Source organism: Manis pentadactyla, chromosome 15 (assembly GCF_030020395.1).
Source record: "Manis pentadactyla isolate mManPen7 chromosome 15, mManPen7.hap1, whole genome shotgun sequence".
In the NCBI taxonomy this organism is placed as follows: Eukaryota; Metazoa; Chordata; class Mammalia; order Pholidota; family Manidae; genus Manis; species Manis pentadactyla.
The window spans coordinates 42,163,862-42,179,892 of record NC_080033.1 but is presented as its reverse complement, the minus strand read 5'-3'; the positions used below and the strand labels follow the sequence as shown (position 1 = coordinate 42,179,892).

General features: G+C 35.8%; 1 protein-coding gene across 9 annotated transcripts in view; it reads right to left on the bottom strand.

Moving 5' to 3' along the window:
- LOC118926497 (chromodomain-helicase-DNA-binding protein 9) overlaps positions 1 to 16,031 on the bottom strand; it is a 293,397-nt gene that overhangs the window by 147,450 nt on the left and 129,916 nt on the right. The window contains exon 1 of one of the 9 annotated variants that reach the window (XM_057493244.1): positions 40 to 1,041. The exons of 7 other annotated variants lie outside the window; for them this stretch is intronic. In XM_057493244.1, the coding sequence (XP_057349227.1) occupies positions 40 to 69 (30 nt within the window). In that variant the 5' untranslated portion in view covers positions 70 to 1,041. Of the gene's footprint in view, positions 1 to 39; positions 1,042 to 16,031 lie in introns of those variants that run through there. One more of the 9 variants, XM_057493243.1, reaches the window with a different exon arrangement.

The window sequence follows — 16,031 nt, the reverse complement described above, 5'->3', positions numbered from 1 at the left end:
GAACCCCTCCTCCTCCCACTCATTCAGGCTTTCACTTACCCTTCCTCTTGGCCTCTTCACTGAAGACATTTTTGGCGTCAGACAAAGGCTTGCCCTCTGCTTTTTCACCACCCCAGGCAGTGCTCAAGAAAAAAGCATTGAAGGAAGATTCCTAAATGGCCTATTTAGCAAGCTGCAACAACGAGATGCACGACCCTCCACAAATAACACATTGTGATTTATCAACACATTTCTGTGCTGGCGGGTTTATATCCACTGTTCATCCTATTTAGATCTGAAAAAGGCTGTAAACCCCTCTTAAAAAGCTGAGTTTCCTGAATAGCTGTAAGCAGATAGCCAGATTCCAACAAAGCACAGAAAGAAATGAATGCACAAAGCATCAAAATGCATCAGCATGAATATTAGAGATGTCGTTAAAAATACTGACTCCTTCTGCGGAAGTAGGCCAGCAGATGGTGCTACCAGTTATTATTCCATTAGACTCTGCAATTTAACCCCCAATGGACTGTTCTTCCCGGCATGTAACACATTAACTCTCACACTGCCATTTCCTGCAGTAAAGTTGTAAAATAATATACATAAAAGCCTGATTTTAAAAAATCATCAGAGAACTGAAACTGTGGCAAAATGGCGTCAAGTAGCTATCGATATTAAAAAACAAATTCCAATGCAGTTTTTACTGGTGAAAAATATTTTTCTCCCTTATATTCTAAAGTACTTAAAGTGTAAAAATAGCTGAAGATGAGCAAAGGGTTAAAGAGCAAGTCATGCAAATGAACACATAGCAAGTGACTTCTCTTAAGAAATTAGATAAGGTCTCCCATGATTCTTCTAACAAAAAGAATGTTATTTTTTAAATAGAGAAATGAAGCTATTCTTTTCACTTAAATTCTAAAAAAGAAACTGAAGATTCTGAAGTGAACAAGAGAATAAAGAGTAATCACACTTAATTTTCTTACTCATTAAACCTGGATAATAAGTACATTAATTTATTTTCCTAACATAAAAAAACTCCTAAAACCTTCCTGACCTTTACTCTTCACATTCTATTTTAACTGAACTGCTGAGTTTTTCAGATAAAATTCTAGTTTTAGTCTTGCTAAAAATAACTAGCAAGTTTTCTTGAATTTGATCAACAGACCTTTGCTTTCTATAAAAATTGAAACTACTTTGGTAAGCAATGAACTTAAATATCTAAAACAAAATTTCTACTACTTCAAAATTCAAATTTACCTCCTTCAATAATACCATGTTTTATTTGGTTTTGGCAAGTCATCAGATATTCTACCAAGAACCTGGTTTTTTCCCCCCTTTTTATGAAAGGTATTAAAATGGAGCAACATCGTATGAACAGTGTCCTAGAAAGACTAATCTGGACAGCAAGAGAGGAAATTAAAGACAGAGTACTACTAATGGTAAGGAATGGATCAGACAGACTTGAGAGGTCAACTATGTAAAAATCAAAATAACCAATAAGAAGGGCTAACACTTACCAAGTGCAAGGCACCACTCCAAGAATTTTACCTGTGGTAACTAATTTAATCCTAGTGGTAATGGAGAGGAGGAGCAAAGGGGAGGGATACTCTTATAGCAGTACAAAGTATCTTGTTTTATTGAGCTTTGTTTTACTGAGCTTCACAGATATCATGTCTTTAACAAATTGAAGGTTTGTGACAATCCTGTGTTGAACAAGTCTCTCGCTGTTCTCCCAAGAGCATTTATTTGCTCACTTTAGGTCTCTGTGTCTCGTTTTGGTAATTCTCACAATATTCAAACCTTTTCCTTTTATATTTATTGCTGATCTGTGATCAGTGACCTCTGAAGTCATATTTTGATTGTTTTAGGATGCCATGAACTTCACTCATATGAGATGGAGAACTTCTTCAATCAATGTTGTATGTGTTTTGACTGTACCACGCTATTTCTGGTCTCCCTCCCTTTCCTTGGGACACAATAGTATTGAAAGTAGGCCAATTAATAACCCTACAATGACCTCCTAAGTGTTCAATTGAAAGGAAGAGTTACATGTCTCACTTTAAATCAAAAGCTAAAAATGTTTATGCTTAGTGAGGAAGGCATGTCAGAAGCTGAGGCAGGCTGAAAGCTAGCCCTTTTGGGCCAAACAGCCAAGTTGTTAATACAAAAGAAAAATTCTTGAAGGAAATTAAAAGTGCTATCTAATGAACATGGACATGATAAGAAAGCAAAACATCCGTAACCTTCCCTTAAGCCAAAGCCTAATCCAGAGGAAGGCCGTAACTCTCTTTAATTCTAGGAAGGCTGAAGGAGGTGAGAGAGTTGCAGAAGTCTGAAGCTAGCAGAAGTTGGTTCATGAGACTTAAGGAAACAATCTGTCTTCGTAAGATGTAAATGCAAGGTGAAGCAGCAAGTGCTGATACAGAAGCTGCAGCAGGTTATCCACATCTAGCTAAGATAATTTACGAAGGTGGCTACACTAAAAAACAAGATTTTCTATGAAGATGAAACAGTCTTATATAGCTAGAGAGAGGTCAGTGTGTGGCTTTAAAGTTCAAAGAACAGGCTGACTCTCTTGTTAGGAGCTCATACAGCTGGTGAAGCTAACGTTCACTGACCATTCTGAAAATCCTAGGCCCCCAGGAATTATGCTATATCTGCTCTGCCTGTGCTGTATAAATGGAACACCACCACCTGGATGATAGCACATGTTTATGACATGGTTTACTGAGTATTTTAAGTCCATTGTTGAGACCTACTGTTCAGAAAAAAATGTTCTTTTCAAAACATTACTACTCATTGGCAATGTACCTGTTCACCCAGGAGCTCTGATGGAGATGTACAATGAGATGAATGCTATTTTCATGCCTGCTAACACAACATCTATTCTGTAGCCCATGGATCAAAGAGTAATTTCGACTTTTAAATCTGGGACTGGATACTCAGAGAAGTCAGAGTGAGAATATAATAAGATGTGGATTCTCTTGCCCATTTCTTTCAATACCTTTAACTCATTAACACTATCCACAGAACCTAGGATGATTTCCAAAATATCTCACTTTCCCATAAATCTTTTCAAAAGATTCTATTATTTGACTCAAAATCCCAGTTATTTAACAGTAAGTCTTAACAGTAGACAACTACAGAAAACCATGATTAAAAATGTCTGTTATTACAATAATCTAAAACTGTATTCCTACAGAATATTAACAATGAGGTGTTAAGTACCTAAACATTTTAAATGTAGGCCATTTCCTAATCACATATATACACAAACATATAAAAGGGTGATTGATGGACTTTTTTTCCAACATTATGGTTTTTCTCTTTTTTCTGTATATAAGCAATCAACAAAGTCTGTCAAATCTGCTTAAATGTATTTTATTTTCTTTCTCCGTTGCAACAGCTCCTGCTGTATTAATTTCCCACTTGTTATGGTTACATGTACTTATATAGGAAAATATCTTTCCTTATCTGCAGAAAATATGTATTTAAGTCCTTGGGAGTGATAGAACATCAGGTATACAATTTACTCTCCAATTCTTCACAATGTAAAAATATTTCTTTGTATTTCCCTTGTGAGTTTTCTGTAAGTTTGTCAATAGATTCAAAATACAAGTTGTTTAAAAATTTTAAATAAAGGAAAAGCCTTTGTTCCCCAAGAACCTGTATGCTAAATGAGGGAAAAAAACACACAAAACGGCACAAACATTAATATCAAGTCAAAATATTTATAAGAAAAAGAAATCATAGGAAAGAAAGACATAAAAATATCATGTGTGATGTACTAATTACTTTGATAGTAACTCAAAGGATTATATATCAAGACCCTGAGATAACTTTTCAATATTGAGAAACTCAAACATTTATGTTATGAGTGTTTTTCAAACCACAGGTCATGACCTAATAGCAAGTCATGATATATACATTTAGTGGGTCCAGACTAACACTAAAAAAATGAAATAGAACAGAATGTAAAAAGATGGTGTACGGCCTTTGTGAATGCTACCTCTTTAAAAAATTATAAAGCTTTTGTATCACCTGTTATTTCTCTTTTCCTTCATCAGAGAAAGAAGGAATGAGATTTGGGCAAGAAATAGAGGTTAAAATTTGAGTGGAGACTCAGATCCCCCTCTCTTGTGGAATACTTTTCCACAAAATCTACCCCCCACACTGGGGAATTCATCCATTTTAAGTATTTTAGCTGCATACAAATAATTATTGAATCACCAGTGTTACTGAAGTGCCTGGAAATTACAAATTTTCAAAAAGGGGAGAATGATCACATGGCTACTATACATCTACTATAGGGCAGAGGTTCCTCTATCAGGGAAGAAGTATATTTAAAAAATATGAGTTCTACTTCACATATTAAAGAAAAATAAAGGTATAAAAGGTCTCAAATAATAAAACATGTAATTTTTCAACAACATAGATAAAACTGAACTATAGCTAAAAATCCCCCAACCTTAGTCAGGAGAGAGGACTCCAAGCTTCAGGCCTGGGTGACAAGGTACACAGAGGTTCCAACGGAAGAGAATATAAAACAGAATAAATATAGTAAGCCTTGAACAAGACTAAGTTTTACTGCCCAGAGAGACAACATAGAACATAAGAAAACCAACAGAAGAGAACCCAAAACACCAAGGCTAAGAAGCTGGCAGATGAACAGGAAGGAACTAATGAAGGAAAACAAGAAACTACAAGAATGGTAAGAAGAGTACCAGCAAAGAGTGGTGTCATGGGAAGCTGAAGGAGCAAGAAGCTCTGTGGTCAAGAAGAAAGTTATCACATAGTAACCTGATATTAGAAAGCTAACTTACAAGACATTTTTGTTCTATCAAATTGTTTATAGTAAGCATGTGCTAGTTTTTATCCTCTTTAAGAAGACAAATAGATAAGGGTGGAGAAGAAGAAAGGGGGTATTATGATTAGCATGTATAATGTGGGGGGTGAGGGAAAGGAGAGGGCTTTCCAACACAGAGAAGACAAGTAGTGATTCTACAACATCTTACTATGCTGATGGACAGGGACTGTAATGGGGTTTGTAGGGGGGACTTGGGGTAGGGGAGAGCCTAGTAAACATAATGTTCTTCAAAAAATATAAATAAATAAATGAATGAATGAATAAATAAATAAAAAAGAAGAGAAATAAGTTAAATATTCATATTAAACCAACCTTCTAAAAACAATAAATTAGCAGTTAATTTTAATAATATGTTTTAACATTAGTACAGTGACTTCTTTTAGTTCTTATTTATTGTACATAACACCTTTTCCACAACCTACCATAAAGACTTGCTTTTAAAGAAGAAAAAGAGGGGAGAAATTTGACCCAATAGCTAATTATAGTCTGATGGAATCTTTTTCTGAGTTTTACCCTCAGTTTTGTTTTCAGGTTTTGATGGAAATTGAAGCAGTTATTTTACTTTGCTTTCTTCATATCTGTGAACTGCCATGTTCACAAATTGAAAGCTTATTTTCATTTTGTGATTTGCAGTAGTACACAGGTTTCCACAGTAAGCTAACCATGACATTCCTTTTTTTCAATTTCATAAAATTTTGGCATTTTACACTGATAAGGTAATACTATTAAAATTACTGGATTTATTTTAATATTCCACATAGCAGTTCAGGCAACAAATAGTACACGGTCACAAAGTTGTGGAGTTTTTTACTTACAGAAAATACAGAGAAAAGAACACATTAGAGGATATCATGGGGGATGTAATTGACATAATCCAGAATGTAGGAAACTCTTACAAATGACTCAGTTTCTTCAGCAAAGAAATCATACAAAACAAAGGAGAACCATACTTAAGACTAAATGGAATACAAAATGAAACAAGAAAACAAAATGAGAGATGCTTAAAATATATATCATCCAAACTTAATGTGTGGCCCTTATTTTGATAATGACCTGAACAAGTCAATTGTAAAAACACATTTATTAAACTAGTAGGGAAGTTTCAACTTTGACCAGATATTTGATTATGAAGGAATTACAGTTATCTTTTAGGTCTGAAACTGTGAGGTTGTGTTTTAAAGGCAAAAATCTTTGTCTTTCACATATATAAACTGAAATATTTACAGATGAAGTGACATGATCGAACTGTGCTTAAAATAATCCATGGAGGGGGTGGGTATAGTAGTCAGAGGGTAATATAGATGACACAATGCCTATAAATTGATGGGTGATGCATATCCCACTTTTGTGTACACATGAAATGTTTTATATAAAGATATTTGGAAGTTGTTTTCTGGGAGTAACAAGTAGTTTGGCATGGCAAGAAAACTAGATGCATGTGGAAAAATAATAAGCAATAAAGACTGAAAGGCAATGGGTTAGATTATCACGTGTTATAAATTATGCTAAAATATCTGGACTTTATGCTGAAGGAATTAGGGAATCAATACATGATTACATATAGAGAAGTAACAGAATCAGATTTTTAGATGTAGGGTTGCTAAGTGGTTTCAGTAAAAATACCTGAAGACTTGGTGAAAAATTTTTTGTTTAGAGAGGTGATACATGATGAAAACAAGTAATATTTAACCTTCTATTTTATATTAGTTCGTGCAGCCTTTTCAATGCTATTGCTCAAAAGTTCATCTTTTGCTTCCAACAAAAGTGTATTTTAAAAAACATCAAACCACAAAACCACAGAAAGTTCAATATTGACAACATTAAAAATATCGTACTCATCAGTTCATAAATTACCCATGACACTAAGAGCTATTTTCAGCATAATGCTGTGATTAAGGGAATGGGTTTTGGAGTCAGCCACCCCTGGGTTCTAGTCCCAGTTTCATCATTTACTTGTGAGACCTAATAGATAATGCTTCTAAAGTGTTTAGTAAGGTGTTTGGCACACAAACAATGAGAGATATTAGGTCTTATTTTTATTGTTATTGCTATGATGCAATATTGTGCCCATCTCAGTGCATCATATCAGGGTGTACATGATGTTAGTATGTCTTATTACTAATGATCTTATTACTTTGATCCCTTGGTTAAGTAATGTCTGCCATGAGTCTCTACTGTAAATTTCTCCTTTTAGAATTAATAAGCATTTTATGAGGTTATGCAAATATCTTGTTTCTCATATACATTTGCCTAGTAATTTTAGCATTGCATTGATGGTTCTTGCCTGTAACAATTATTATTGTGGTATTTACCTAATGGATATTTTCTATTTCCATCATTCCTTCCACATTTTCAACTGGAATTGTACTATAAACAAAGGCTGTCTTTTCTCCCTATTTTTTAATTTACTCATTAATTTATTCATTTAGTTATTTGTATTGGTATGGACTCATGGGTATCTATTTTAGTCTGTGGGTTATAACCTGATACTATGATAATTTATCTGTTGTTCAAATTGTTCCAGCTTTGGCCATTTTGAGTTCCTTCGAAACAGTTTCTGAGTCTGTGTACTCCTACCATATTTTGAGTACTTCCTTACTTTCTTGTACTGTAAAATGTCCCAGGTTCATGGTAAAATAGTCTGATGGGAGTAGTTGAGGAGGAAGCCATACTACAGTATATTAAGAAGACTATGGACAGAAAGGAAGTAGAAAGTTAGTGGCAAATAAATAAATGAAGATAACATGGCAGGCTAGAGTGGAATTGGAAACTTGAATATGTTTAGTGGCCATAGAAAAGAAGCCAGTAAAGTGTCTGAAAATGTAAGCAAGAGAAAGAAAAACTAGAGGTTGAGTTTTATCATAAGTAGAAAATTTAAAGCACTTCTTATATAACAATTCAAAATATCATAGCACTAATAAAAAATTAAAATATATAAAAATATATAACTTTGCTTAAGTAATATGAACTCACCACAGCACCTTTTCTAAAGTGCTTCTTGGGGGATTAAAAAAAACTCGTTGAATATGTTAATTCACAAACCATTTTCTTTCCCAAAAGTTTCCACAATTTCTTGTTATTTTCTTATTTGGTTTCACAATATTCCTATGTAGTTAAAAATAAAACCAAATATTATTTCTAATTTTGCAGATGAAAGAGTTCAGGCACAGGCAGGACAAAGGACAAGTACCTGTCTGTCACACTGAAACAATAGCAGAGTTCAACTCCTCAAAAAAAAAAAATCATTTTGGTAAATCAATGTCATTGCTTACTTCCACATAGGTGACACTATTAGTCCAAAGTTCATAGAGCATTAAATTTATGAGTGTATTAGGAACCAGTAACCTTTCCAAACCAGTGTATCAGGTCTCCTTCATGTAGTTTTCCCCAGACTAAGTAAGAGAGGCTGGAGTGTGGTAGTGGCAGTCCAAAGGTGAAGTAGGTTCTTGACAGGTCTTGATGAAGTACAAGGGCAACAATGTAAGCAAATTAACCAAACAGTTGCATAATTGGCTTGATGATTCTAATCATGCTCTAAACTTTTTTGGCAATGTTTCCATATACATTAATAAAATAAATACAAAGGAAAAAATCTCCTGTTGAAAGATGCTTGTTTATTGTATACAATGCATTATGCAAAATCAATTTTAATTTTTCAGAATTAGGTTAACTTTTTAGAAACTATTTGACTGCACAAGTTGTTATTAAGATAAATGAAGTTAAGGGGAGGCTAGTATAAATTTGTGATAAGGAAAAAATTTTAAATAAGTCATTTAAGTCTGATATATAGCTATATGCAAGAGAAAATACAACAATTAGATGTTGAAAAGTAGTCATATATAAAAAGTCAAAAGTATTTTGGAAATCACAAAGCATACATAATTTCATTCATTTTAAAATTTCACCTTGCAGAATGCAAAGGAAGTCATGAGAGAAACTGCATCTCTGGATGTAATTCTAGCCACAAGAAAAAAATTACTTCTGGAAGCAGAAGTGATAAGAACCATATGAGAAAGCTACACATACCCTTTTGGTGTCCATGAGAGGTCTAGACAAAGTAGTCATTTGTTACTGTCTTTATAATGATACAACTTTTCAATCAGAAGTGAATCTAAGGAAAAAAAATTGTGTATCTAAAAACATGTTCCAGATTTCAAAGAGCAGAGCACAAAAAGACAAAAGTTGTAACAATATGAGAGGCATTGACCTCTAAGAATAGTACTGGGAAGTCCACAATGATTTAAGGTTTAAAAAATGACTCAGGACAATTAAAAAATGCTCCATTAGCTGTTTTGAACAAGAAGGGCTAGGATTCTGAGAGCATAATGTATGAGAGAGGGATGGATAGGAAAGGAAGGGTAGGGAAGGAGGAAGAGATAGATGATAGAGAACTTAATTTCAAGAATTACCATAGCTATTTCCACACTATGTCCCAAAGAAAATAAGGCTTAGATAGGAAAAGATGCAACTTTGATGTTGGGTCTGAACTGGTGGAGTCATGCTACATTTTTCTTAAGAACAGGAAGAGGTAAACTTAAGCACATCAACTGAAATCTTCCAAAATTTATCCAAAAGATTCTACTTCCTCAGCTAAACCTATCCAAATGCATATTACGGTTTAATTTGTGAACTGGTACCATCTGGTCAATCTCCTGATTTCCTACTGGCCTTTTACTCCAGCTTAATATCTCTCTTCAGCAGCTGTACCATTAGTTCCTAACTAGCCTCCCTCTTAGATTATAACCAAAAATGCTGATTAAAAAAACCTCAGGAGGCTCAATCTATAAAAGGGTATACTTGCACACATGCACAAAACAACTACTTAAGTAAAAAGTAAACAGTACATGCCTTAACAGCAGCACACATGAAAAATACCAGAGAATTTTAACTCACTGTAAACTAAATGAGTGTATGATGTGAGGAGCTTCCCAAAAAAGCAAATGCAAACCTGCACAAACAGAAATGTGGCATAAACAGAAATGTGGCATAATAAAAAAGAGAGATGATAGTTAAAGCATACTCTAGTCTCACCAAGACAAAGTATTCTGTTCTGGATTTAAGAGGAATACAATCTAGATTACTCATTCAAGATATATTATTTGAGTATATACTACCTGCCAGATATGTGCTATAATTGCCAGGAATAAAACAGTGAACAGAAGAGATGAAGTTCAAGCTCTAATGAAGCTAACAATTTAGAGAAGGAAGAGAGAGGTAAGCAAATAGGAAAAACGTCAAATAAGAGCAAAGGCTATGAAGAGGATGAAAGTAGGATGATATGATTAAAAGTGTTAGGGTGACCATTTTGGAATTGATTCAGGGCAGGTCAAACTGTGGAGGACATTCACAACTAAAGTCTGAATGAAAAGAACGAACTGGCCATACAAAGTTCAAAGGAGAGAGGAATAGAAACTATCTTAAGCAGGTTTGAGAAATTCACTACAAAGCAAAATGACCAGTGTTTTATATCTTAATAATTAGTTCCCCTATTGGATAACATTTGCACCAGCTTCACTGTACTTCCTAGTCTGTTCAACTGGAAACTATCCCATGAAGTGAATACTTTGCATCGCAACTCCTCTTTAAGCCGTATTTGTTCAGGTCCTACACTTTTAAAGCTGATTCTTTCTGGTAAAAGGCCATCATTATTCTCAATGGTTTGATAATCTAAGATAGTGTTTTTGAAACGTGAGCTGAAATCTCATTAGCCATCAATACAATTTGTTTCTGGGAACTCCCTAAATTGCAATTGGTTTCAGAAGCAAGGGCAGTCTTGGGACTGTGTACACTTTGCAGTTTGGCTAACTCTGAGTAATACTCTGTGAAAAAACCATGTCTGGTTAGAAAATAGAGATCTTGATCTGATAACTATCTTCAAATATTAGCTCCAAATTAAAAAGATGAGTTTTTGAAAGATTTGAAAAATTGAGAAAACTGAGATTGGCAATGATTCCATTCTATGAAAGGCTTATCTATAAGAAGTCTGGACTGAGAAGATGGCTTCCCAAAATATTCTTATGCAAAAGGTATATTTAAAAAATCCGTACACAGGAAAACATTCATGTGACAAGAAACTGGGCAAAGGATACAATGAATCTCTCTGTGTTGTTTTTATAATTGCATACAATGTCCAGAATTATCTCAAAACAAAAAGTTTAATTTAAAAAAAAAGAAGAGAGCTTAGACTTCTCCTGAGCTCAGAAACAGTTTTTGCTGGCTCTGAAAAAACAAACTACTGCGAGTTTACAGCTGCAAAGAAATGAATTCTGCCTATAACCTCTTAAGTCTAGAAGGCGACCTTGAGTCTTAGGTGAGATCATACCCACAGTGGGGACACTGGTTGCAGTTTGTGAGACACTAAGCAGAGAACCAAGCTAAACTATGGCCAGATACTTGACCAGAGAAACTCTGAAATTATAAAAGGTGCTGCTTTAAGCCACTAAATATGTGCTTAATTTGTTACTGTGCAGCATAAGAAAACTAATATATTCACATACCCTATGACTGAACAATTTCAGTCCTGGGTACATACTCAACATAAATACATATAAAGTTTAATAACAGGCAAAACACATCTATCTATGAGGTTATAAATCATAATGGTGATTACCACTAGGATGAGGGCAAGTTAGTGAGTAGTAGGAGGCCAGAGCAGGCTTCAAGGATTCTGTTGTGTTTGATTTCTTGGATACTGGCTATGTAAGATGCTGTTTATGCTCTGAATATTTAACAAACTGCTCATTTATAATTTGTGTACTTTTCTGTCTGTCTGTCTGTATGTTATACTTCAATACAACTTACATGAAAATATTTAAACTCTCAAACTGAAGACGGTTTATTAAATCTTTTTAGTCAGAGTAAACAATTCATTATATCCAGACATTTAAGGAAAACAAGTGTTCTAAGGCAATGATGTTATTTGCCCTTATTATGTTAGCATAGTATTTCAGATATTTTTTCATTCATAAAGAAATGAGTACAAGAAAAATATATTATTATACAATTCCTCCAGTAGCAGGAGAAATCTACAAAATGATGAACACCTGAGACTTACTTCAACCAATGTTAATTAGTGGTTGAGATAGGGTAGAACTGTGAAAATGTGAAGGATAAAACGCTGAAACAGAATGTTTAAGTATGTACTCATTTTAGTTCATTATTTAGTTTCGGAATAGCATGGTCATCTTCTCTCAGGTTATCTCCAATTTTCAGACACTGTTTTACTTGATATTCTAGCAATACTTAAGTACTTCCAGTTTTTAAAAAAAAATATTATACGGGGAGGAGCCAAGATGGCAACATGAGGAGGACAGTGTAAATCTCCTCCCAAAAACATATATATTTTTGAATATTCAGCAAATACAACTATTCCTAAAAGAGAGACCATAAGATACAGGGCAACAGCCAGGCTACATCTACATCTGCGAGAACCCAGTGCCTCACGAAGGGGTAAGATACAAGCTGCGGCCCAGTGGGACCTGAGTACCCCCCAGCCCAGCTCCCTGGCAGGAGGAGAGGAATCGGAAGGGGGAGGGAGAGGGAGCCCAGGACTGCTAAATACCCAGCACTAGTCATCCGCACTGGGAGCGCAGACATACAGTGTGTGGCGTGATGGATACTAGGGAAACAGAACAGCAAAATCTGCGAGCAGGTTGCCACAGCCGGCGCCCCTGGGACAAAGGAAAGGCGAGTGCTATTTGAAAGTCTTAAAGGGACAGGAGCCTCACAGCTGGACAGAAGCATCCTGGCACACTCAATCCAGCAGCTGGGAATCCTGGGGAATTCTGGGCACCCTAACTCCCTGGGCAGCAGGGCAGCTCTGAGGCCCCTCACGGCAATAAACAGCCTCCTGCCCATTCCCCGCTGGCGCAACACCGCCTTAGCAGAGAAGCAGCCTGAAAGCGGCCACGCTGACAGCAACGGTGCACGGCTTACTCCACAGCGGCCCGGGCAAGAATCAGAGAACCTGTCTGCACACAGCTGTGCAGCACAAGCCGCTAGGAGTCGCCATTTTCCCAGAAAAGGAAAGCCAGGAGCAAGTGGAAAGGGACTTGTTCTCCCAGCTGACACATGCGCAAACTGCCCAGACTACCTCTATCGCTATTAAAAAGGCAGAAGAATTTGATCCAGACCAGAATAACCCAGACATCCTCCCCTGAGAGGGAACCTGGGGAGACAGATTTAACCAATCTTCCTGAAGAAGAATTCAAAATAAAGGTCATAACCATGCTGATGGACTTGCAGAGAAATATGCAAGAGCTAAGGAGGGAGAATAGAGAAATAAAACAATCTCTGGAAGGACTTAAAAGCAGAATGGCCGAGATGCAAGAGGCCATTAATAGAATAGAAATCAGAGAACAGGAACGCAGAGCAGCTGATGCAGAGAGAGATAAAAGGATCTCCAGGAATGAAAGAATATTAACAGAACTGTGTGACCAACAGAAATGGAACAATATCTGCATTATAGGGGTACCAGAAGAACAGAGAGAAAAAGGGATAGAAAGTGTATTTGAAGGAATAATTGCTGGAAACTTCCCCAAACTGGAGGAGAAAGTAGTCTCTCAGACCACGGAGGCACACAGAACTCCCAACACAAGGGAACCAAGGAAGACAACACCAAGACACATAATAATTAAAATGGCAAAGATCAAAGACAAGGACAGAGTATTAAAGGCAGCCAGAGAGAGAAAAAAGGTCACCTACAAAGGAAAACCCATCAGATGATCATCAGACTTCTCAACAGAAACCTTACAGGCCAGAAGAGAATGGCATGATATATTTAATGCAATGAAACAGAAAGGCCTTGAACCAAGGATACTGTATCCAGCACAATTATCATTTAAATATGAAGGAGGGATTAAACAATTCCCAGACAAGCAAAAGTTGAGGGCATTTGCCTCCCACAAACCACCTCTACAGGATATTTTAAAGGGACTGCTCTCGATGGCAGCACTCCTAAGGCTAAATAGATGTCACCAGAGAAAATAAAATCACAGCAAAGAAAGCAGACCAACCAAATAAAAACTAAAGGCAAAAAATAAAACCAACTACTCACAAAAGTAGTGAAAGGAAACACAAAGGAGTACAGAACAAAACACCTAACATATAAAGAATGGAGGAGGAGGAATAAGAAGGGAGAGAAATAAAGAATCACCAGACAGTGTTTATGATGGCTCAATAAGTGAGTTAAGTTAGTAAGATACTAAAGAAGCTAACCTTGAACCTTTGGTAACCACAAATCTACAACCTGCAATGGCAATAAATACATATCTTTCAATAATCACCCTAAATGTAAATGGACTGAATGCACCAATCAAAAAACACAGAGTAATAGAATGGATAAAAAAGCAAGACCCATCTATATGCTGCTTACAAGAGACTCACCTCAAACCCAAAGACATGCACAGACTAAAAGTCAAGGGATGGAAAAAGATATTCCACTCAAACAACAAGGAGAAAAAAGAAGGTGTGGCAGTACTAGTATCAGACAAAATAGACTTCAAAACAAAGAAAGTCACAAGAGATAAAGGACATTATATAATGATAAAGGGTTCAATCCAACAAGAGGATATAACCATTATAAATATGTATGCACCCAATACAGGAGCACCAATATATGTGAAACAAACACTAATAGAATTAAAGGAGGAAATAGAATGCAATGCATTTATTTTAGGAGACTTTAACACACCACTCACTCCAAAGGACAGATCCACCAGACAGAAAATAAGTAAGGACATAGAGACACTGAACAACACACTAGAACAGATAGACCTAATAGACATCTATAGAACTCTACACCCAAAAGCAACAGGATACACATTCTTCTCAAGTGCACATGGAACATTCTCCAGAATAGACCACATACTAGGCTACAAAAAGAGCCTCAGTAAATTCCAAAAGATTGAAATTCTACGAACCAATTTCTCAGACCACAAAGGTATAAAACTAAAAATAAATTGTACCAAGAAAGGAAAAAGGCTCACAAACACATGGAGGCTTAACAAAATGCTTCTAAATATCAATGGATCAATGACCAAATCAAAATAGAGGTCAAGTAATATATGGAAACAAATGACAACAACAACACAAAGCCCCAACTTCTGTGAGACCCAGCTGAAGCAGTTCTAAGAGGAAAGTACACAGAAATCCAGGCATATTTAAAGAAGGAAGAACAATCCCAAATGAATAGTCTAACATCACAATTATCGAAATAGGAAAAAGAAGAACAAATGAGGCCTAAAGCCAGCAGGAGGGACATAATAAAGATCAGAGAAGAAATAAATAAAATCGACAAGAATAAAACAATAGAAAAAATCAATGAAACCAAGAGCTAGTTCTTTGAGAAAATAAACAAAATAGATAAGCCTCTAGCCAGACTTATTAAGAGAAAAAGAGAATCTACACACATCAACAGAATCAGAAATGAGAATGGAAAAATCACAACGGACCTCACAGGAATACAAAGAATTATTAGAGAATACTACAAAAAAACTATATGCTAACAAGCTGGAAAACCTAAAAGAAATGGACAACTTCCTAGAAAAATGCAACATTCCAAGACTGACCAAGGAAAAAACAGAAAATCTGAACAGACCAATTACCAACAACGAAATTGAAGCGGTAATCAAAAAACTACCCAACAGCAAAACTCCCAGGCCAGATGAATTTACCACGGAATTTTATCAGACATACAGAGAAGAAGATATAATACCCATTCTCCTTAAAGTTTTCCAAAAAACAGAAGAAGAGGGAATACTTCCAGACTTATTCTATGAAACCAGCATCACCCTACCAAAACCAGGCAAAGACCCCACTAAAAAAGAAAATTACAAACCAATATCCCTGATAAACACAGATGTAAAAATACTCAACAAAATATTAGCAAACCGAATTCAAAAATACATCATGAGGATCACACACCATGACCAAGTGGGATTCATCCCAGGGATGCAAGGATGATACAACATTCGAAAATCCATCAACATCATCCACCACATATACAACAAGAAGGACAAAAAACACATGATCATCTCCATAGAAGCTGAAAAAGCATTCGACAAAGTTCAGCATCCATTCATGATACAAACTCTCAGCAAAATGGGTATAGAGGGCAGGTACCTCAACAAAATAAAGGCCATATATGAAAAACCCACAGCCAATATCATATTGAACAGCAAGAAGCTGA